This window comes from Lutjanus erythropterus, chromosome 6, assembly GCF_056507025.1.
Source record: "Lutjanus erythropterus isolate fLutEry1 chromosome 6, fLutEry1.hap2, whole genome shotgun sequence".
Classification (NCBI taxonomy): domain Eukaryota; kingdom Metazoa; phylum Chordata; class Actinopteri; order Lutjaniformes; family Lutjanidae; genus Lutjanus; species Lutjanus erythropterus.
In genome coordinates, this window is record NC_139322.1 from 864533 (window position 1) to 872360 (window position 7828).

At 42.0% G+C, this 7828-nt stretch overlaps 1 protein-coding gene and 1 long non-coding RNA gene across 3 annotated transcripts in view; one reads left to right on the forward strand and one right to left on the reverse strand.

Annotated features, from left to right (window-relative positions):
- Nucleotides 1-1627, forward strand: part of slc6a8 (solute carrier family 6 member 8) — a 41055-nt gene extending 39428 nt beyond the window's left edge. The window contains exon 13 of the mRNA XM_084720141.1: nucleotides 1248-1627. Within this exon, the coding sequence (XP_084576267.1) occupies nucleotides 1248-1382 (135 nt within the window). The 3' untranslated portion in view covers nucleotides 1383-1627. The remainder of the gene's footprint in view (nucleotides 1-1247) is intronic.
- LOC146324557 (uncharacterized) lies at nucleotides 1628-4058 on the reverse strand. 2 transcript variants are annotated; one of them, XR_014770662.1, is made up of 3 exons: nucleotides 3533-4058; nucleotides 3112-3237; nucleotides 1628-1991 (listed from the first exon to the last, which is right to left on the reverse strand). It is a non-coding gene; the product is annotated as an uncharacterized LOC146324557 (long non-coding RNA). The 2 variants fall into 2 exon arrangements; XR_014770661.1 differs by having other exon boundaries at nucleotides 3521-4058.
- Nucleotides 4059-7828: the final 3770 nt, after the last annotated feature.

The window sequence follows — 7828 nt, forward strand, 5'->3', positions numbered from 1 at the left end:
AGATTCTAGTTGTTTTTCAGAGTTTAGATGGTTGTTTTTGGCCCCAAAGTCAGAGCTCACCTTGAATCTACAAATCAATCTGGACTCTAAATTTAAACAGCCATATAAACACAATCGCTAAATTTAAAGGATTTCTGTCTAAACAAGATACAGAAAAACTGGTTCATGCTTTCATTTTCAGCAGGCTGGATTATTGTAATGCGTCTTCACAGGTCTGAGAAAATAAAAATCAGACGACTGCAGCCTCAATCACTGGAGGAGGAGAGATTTTAAAATCCTCTTACTGGTCTATGAAGCTCTAAATGGTCCGATTTACTTTTTGAAGCAAACTGTGAGCTCCTTTAAATCAGACCTGAAAACACCAAAACTGTCAGGAGCTTCATTTATAAACCCGCCTTACTGATCAGTGACATCATCACTGATAGAAGAAGTGCAGATTTGAGTTTGCTTTTCTCTACAGAACAGAAATGTTAAGGACTCGAATCCATAACTATAAATAATAACTTCATCAAATGAAATGTTTTCTGGCTCAGTGCTCTAGTGGAACATACAGAACATTCAGAGTGTTTCTGGAGGTCTGACTGTACTAAAACACAACTTTAGAACTTTATTCACTGGTTCAGGTGAAACTGGATCTTTTTTTTTTTTTAGAGAGAATAGAGCTCAGCTTCAACTCTCACTGAATTTAATTACAGAATCCCCTGACTGACAGACAGCTGTAACAGCTTCTTGTTGCTAACGGTAACTGTTAGCTGCTGTTAGCAGGCAACAGAACCGAGCTCTGCAGCTTCCCAGTGAACACGACCGGTCACAGGGACGAACACGGCCTCTGAGACTGACAGGAAATACAGTACAGAGGTTGTTTATGGAGTCTCATGATGGACAGATAGCTTTACCTGTTGCTAAAGTATGTTAGCTACCCGCTAACTGTCTTTAGCACAGTTAACCATTTGCCATAGCCAAACCCAGCAAGAAAATCACCTCGATATTCCGATGGTCTCAGAGGCCGTTTTGATCCAGCTGTGTTCACTGGGAGCTTTCAGTCCAGGAGTCAGCCAATAGGAACGCTCTCCATCCATGGACTGCTTTAGCAGCAGGGCAGGCGGGACGTAACACACATTCAGAGCTCCAGGTTTTTGTAAATGCCAATCAGTGTCTACTAAAAGCCCCTCCTTAACAGCCTGACCAATAAGCACTCTGCGAGCATCAATCTTCTGCTAACGTTTCCTGTTGTGTGTTTGCCGCAGCGCTGGGCTCACCTGACCAGTCCGGTATGGGGGGCCCATCACCTGGAGTACATGGCCCCCGACATCAAGTCCCTGACCTCGCTGTCCCCCGGCACCGACGACAACAAGGTCATCATCTTTGAGAGCGTCATGTAGGCTGGACTCCACCAATCACGGCGCTCCGTCTCCATCCACCCCACCTACGACAAGATGGCCGACACCTCGCCACCACACACCGACCCTCAGATTTACCTCCAGCCGGCACCAGGCCTCAGAACGGACTTTGAAACGATCGATCAGCCGGACTCCTTGGATCCATGTGATCGATGGGTCACCACTGATTGGTTGGTCTCCTCAGCTCCTCCAAACGTCAGCAGGCAGACCAAAGCTACCTGTGAAGGGATGAGAGACGGAGGCAGCTCCTCCAGGACGCTTTTTATCATCATCACAACAATAAATACTTCCTTTTTCTCCACATTATGACAAAATTTGTGATTTAAACCAGCAGAGTTCTTTAACTGTAAAGAACTTCCATTCGTCTGGTTCTCCTAAAGAAAATAGAAATATTATTCTCCTTGATTGTTTGAAGGATGAAATGCAGAATTTTTATCACAAAATATCAAAACCTGGAGGAGCTGAAGAAGGTTGGAAAGATTTTCTTCCTGATGGAGTCTCACTGTGTCAAAAACAAGCTTCCTCCATCTTGGATGAAGGTTATCAATGCAATCTTGTCTGTGGGCGGGCGGGTTGGACATGAGAACGTACCTGATAGACAGCCATTACACACACACACACACACAGAACACACACACACAGACAGACACACACTATCATCATGCTAACAACAGCAGAGGCTCACTGCTGCTGCGGGGAAAAATCTAAACTTTAATTTCTGACGCTTGAATCAGACGATGTTTGTGTGTAATGGCTGTTTGATGAGACAGAGTTGTAGACAGACAGACTGACTGACCCCCCAGAAAATTACCAGAGGTCCTTTGCAACATAACAGGAAGTAAAAATGGCCAGTGACGGTCTTCTCTTCAGTCCTGCAGTCAAACGTGAGGAAAGATGGAAGGATTTAGCTCCTGTAATCAGTTCTTCCAGTTTAATTCAAGACGTTTATCCAGGAAAGGCTGAACTGACAACAGCTGGACTCCTTGAAAACATTTTGCGGCTCAGCCAAGAGGCTTCTTCGTCTTCGCCATCGTCAAAGTCACTGATGCCACCTGATCACTTTATGAACCGAGCGGCATCGATGACTTTGAGAACGAGCCCACAGAGGTCAGCCTCACAGATTTCATGTTAGTCTGCGGGTTTTTAATCAGTTAATCGTCGGTTAATGGGTGTCCCAAACTGACACCTAACTGGAATGCGGCCAACTCAGGTGTTTAATTACCAGCTCAGACATCTGAGCTAAATGGAACACAGACTAAACACACAGTGTCACCACCTCAGTATGAAGGACCGCCCTCAACACCTCGGTCAGGTTCAACAATGTTGTTTGTGTTTTTAAACTCTCTGACTGTTTGCACCAAATTTACTGTCCTCCATCTCGACTGAGCGAAGCGTTTAGATCCTGACGTCAGTGAGTCACACAGAAGTTCAAGTCCAGCTGCCGTAAATTCAACCTTTCTTGGATGATCAGAGAGAATCTTCACAGACATCGTTTCCAAGTTTGGCAGCAGGACTGAAGTGCAAAAGATGGCAAGTTCCTGTTACGTTGCAACAAGCGGTCCTTAAATGCACCACGCTGCCAGGAAGCCTCACTGAGTGCAGTGGGGCCTGAACGCATCATCAGACTGTCCTGGTTCTTCTACACTGTCGTCCTGAGTTATCGATCTAAATTCTCCACATATCAGCGCTGCAGATAAAGACTGTGACTCACCAGCTCCTACTACTGATCCCAGAGCAGTTCCGACTCCTGCAGCAGCACGTGGTTCCTTCGACCGCTGACCTCCGATCAGTTTCCAACAGTCACACCGAGGCTTGATTCACGCAGGCGACAAAAGATCTGATGTTAGAAGGAAAGAGCCAGTGAGAATTCAGCCAGTAACAGACATTTAAAAAATACTAATATCTTGTATTGATTCAGTTTGTTTGGTGCAGACGATCGATCACTGAGGAGGAGCCTGAATCACAACACGAGCCTCCAGTTAGCTTGATGAACACAAGCTCAAACTTTCAAACTGGTTTTCTCTGAATGCAAACTAATTCAAATGATCTCAAGTCAAGTTCCAACTCTGAGCTTTCAGGAAAATTAACCAGCAACAAATTTGGTGAAAAGCTGAACTCACACTGGATCTGACCTTTAACCCCTTCATGTTCTGTATCTGACCTCGTCCCCCGTGAGGACGTTCAGGCCTGTGTGAGAATCGGGTCGAAGGTCGGGCTTCGTTCTGCGTCCCCGGGTCGACTGAAGTGCCAAACGGAGCGATACTCGCCCTGCAGGGCTCATCCCAGGACCAGGGCTCCAGGCTGCCAATATCAACCTGCTCACTCTTCTTTCTCGTCTCTGCCTCGTCTCATCGGCTTCATTAACGCCGAGCTCCTCCCACCGAACAGCACGCTCTCCTCCTCAGCAGCTGACGCCTGAATATTTAGTGCCAGAATTTTTATTGTTGTTTCCTGGACTACAGATTAAAGAGTGTTTTTTTTTTAAATTGGATCTCTCCATAAAACTTTTCTTCAGGACCAAATTTAAGCTTAAACTCAGTAAGTGTCACTAAAACTTTGACCTGAAGGTGGATCCATTTTCATAAAACTCTTTTTGAAATGCAATTTTAAAGGAAATCTTATCAAAAATTTGAAGTCTTAATATAATAAAATACAGCAACAACAATTTCATATCAGCCTCAGAAGTTCAGGACAGGTTGAGCTTTCTTACCTTGAACCACCAGCAGACCGCGGTCCTGCACCTTCCTGCCCCCAAACCCCGAGCACCTCGTCTCACAGTCAAATCTGAGCCGGTTAAAACCAGTCCTGTGAGCCAACCTGTGATTAAACATGCACAGTCACTCAGCTGTGTTACTGGAGAAGTATCTGCAGCTGTCGAAGCAGCTGTTCACGTGTTTCCCAGCCTGCAGCTAAAAAAATCAAAAGCCAATAATCTTCAGTTCTCTAATCAGCTGAAACACAAAGTCCTGGTATCAGAATTATTATCAGGAAAGGAAAATGTTGCTGGAACATCTCTGATTTGTTCCCAGTTTGAGAAACAGCTGACTTTACTTTGATTGGTTGAGTTAAAATCTAAGCCGATCAGCTGTCGGGGCGATGAGAGCCGGAGGACTCAGCTTGATGCCGAGCGTTGCCTTACGTCGTTGTCTTAAACTCTAGAGCCCGTACGGTCGACTAGCCAAACCCAGAGCTCTACAGGACGTCCTGTGTACGGCTCTGGTCTACACCCCACCAATCAGCAGTCTGCGGGGGCGTGTCTACAACTCTGTCTCCTAGCAACCGCTCAGCATCCTCCTATCGGGGGGAAACATAATGATTCGAATGTAAAATAAACTAAAACTACATACATTTGCACGTTGTTGTAAAATAATGTTGCTAGCACTTTTAAAACGAATCGTGTTAGAAATGGTGTTTTGTTTTACATATTGTAAAATGAATCAGAGATTTATTTTGTGGAGGCTTTTATTTTGCTGATACATACAGTATGACAGATATATATATATTGAATATGTGTGTTATCTATATTTGATGCAGTATGTAAATGTGATGATGAGGATTTTTGGCTGATTGTTCACGTTTTAGCCGGCGAACACGAGCAGCACGCCGCACGAAGCGACCACCTCGAGCTTCAGGCTACCTCACTCCTCATTCAGACCTTCAAAATAAAACTTCCTTTCAGCTTTTTATGCAAATGTCTCGTCAGCAGCATCAGCTGCCGGCAGGAGGGGATTATGGGAAGTGTTTCTGGAAATATTTCCCTCCTCGGCCTGTTTAATGTCGCAGCTTTCAAGGTTCTCCAACACCAACGAAAATATCTGACAGTCTGACACGCTGGAGGCTAATTTATTCTCTGAATGAAAAAATACAGAAACATCTAAAAACTAAAACTTTTTGGACTTAAGAGGCTCGTTTTGTGTCTCTACATTGATAATTAATTTTAAAACGTATTATATTGAATACAGTGCATTATACTGGTGCTGTGAGGCCTTAAAGTGGTGTCTGACCGGCTAACGTGAACAAGCAGCGAGGGGCGGGGCTTTTATTTTGGTGGTTTTGCTGCGATGCAGTGATGTTAAGGCTGTCGAGGCTTCGTGTGGCTCTGAACACACTCTGAAAGGGAATCTCTTTTTTTTCTTTACTTTTTTGGATCTCTAATTTTCAAAGTGCTCAATATTGAAGAGTTTTAGTTTTAGATGATTTTATTTTTTTTTCTCTGTGTTTTACTGAATATCTGCGTTTTTCCCTCGAACCCCCAACGGCTCAGACTCACATTATTATTTCGAAACAGAAAGAAAAGTTTGATCTGCTCATCTGATAGTGTATTAATTTACACGTATTCCACATCACGGCAGATGTTAAAAAGTGAAGATTTTAAAGGCTGAATAACTGCCGACTTTAAAAGAAATCTGAGAAGTTTGAAGGAGAACAAACGGCTCACGACCATCTGAACAGTACGCAGCAGAACAGCTACCTCAGTAACGTGAGCTGCTCCACCAACACTACAACTACATATCCCAGCAGTCAGTGGGAGCTTCCAGACACCAATCACATCCAGACACTTGAAGCCATTTATGGCAAACCAGTTAATGTGAGACACGCCCATATATGGAGCAGCCAATCAGCTCCGTCTGCCATTCTGCTGATTTTAAAAATGACAAAATAAAAATTGAATTTGGGGCCAAACTAAATCTGGTTTTCAACCAATCAGAGCCCTGCTCTGCTCATCAAGCTTCATAATGACTGAAAAGGACCAGACCAGCCAAAAATATTAGATTATATTAAAACACGGACGCCTCACATCAGCCAAAGTCTGTTCAAACAAATTAAACCCAAATTTAACATTAAATTGTTTAAAGATAACTTCCGTATTTTTTTAAATTGGTCTTGTATTGAGGAGTAAAACAAGCTGCAACGTAATCGTTTAAAGTTTTTATTTTACCACCGACAGACTCTGATTGTTTTTCTAAAAGTCTGACAGTATTATGGAATTGATTGATTGATTAAAATATATTTTATTGCTCTATTCAAAGCTACCAGACAAAACAAAAACAGTGATTTTATAGTCACCTTCATTCAAATTTAAGAGAAACAATAAAACTCACCAAAACCATCTTGGTCCGTCTTTCTTCGACTGTATAAACTCTTGATTCACGGAGTTGGATGTGAAAATGTCTGGAGGAGTGAGAGGAAGGTCAGACACACAAACATGGAAACGTAATGTCCTGCTTAAAAAATACCAAAGTTACTCTTTATCAAGTTTGTTGTGAAAAATTAAACTCTTTCAGTAAAATATCACTGAATGCACCTTTAATGGGTCGTAACCTTCTACTGTCTTTACTTTGAAGATTTTCTATTGTTCTATTTTGGAACACTGGTTCCATTAAAACGTTTTAAAGTGGGAACTAAAGTCAAACTTTGATAGTTATTGTCATATTATTATCTAAGATAAAGTATGACATCGTCGGCGTACGCGAGTCGTCCAGTTTAAATGATTCCTTCTCTGAGTCATAACTCAACCAAATTTGAACACGTAGATTTGATAATCATATTTTTATGTTCACTTCCAGAGGATACGATTATTGATAATAATCATTCTGAATAAACGTCCAGAAATCCTCTTAGAATCAGAGAAAAAAAACAACTGAAGAACTGGCCTTTTAAATTGGGAACTAAAGTCAAACTTTGACTGTTAGAAATCAGACTAATTAATGAGGACAAGGTTTATTAATTAGTTAATTAGTAGAGCTGATGCTGATTGGCTGGTCTGGAGGCTTGATGCGAGTGGATTTAAACAGAGACAGAGATTATAACCACAGTACTGTTGATTAAAACTAGATTTAGATTAGAGATCAGACGTATTCGTAGAAGTCACATATGACTCAAGTGCCACTGATAACTCTTAATTCACTACAACTAACCTGAGGCAGTATTTTATAGAAACTCATCAAATTGACATTTTAAAGGGACATAGAAACTTTTTATTTTTAAATCAAAGTTGTATCATTACTGTTTTTTAACCGTCTCATCTGTGGACTGGAGCCTGGGAGGGTCAGAGGGTGAAAAAAAAAAAGTACAAATCTGCAGCCATTTAAGGCAAAAGAAAATATGAAAAGAAAAAAAAAAAAAAAGAAATGTACATTACCAAAATCTGATGTTATTTCATGTCATTTTGTCTTTGTGCTCTTCAGCCAAAAAAAACAAAACAAAACAAAACAAAACAAAAACAAAACAAAAACAAACCTTACTTTGACAGAATCTTTGATCGGAAACCGTCGACCGCTGAGCAAAAAAATCACATGTACTGAATAAAAACAGCAGCAGGTGGTTCAGTCTGACACACTGAACGTGATCTGTCGGTCTGATCATTTTTGATTATTGATTCTGTCCAACTTCACCGTCAGCTGGTTTCCGTCAGCAGAGAGCGCCTG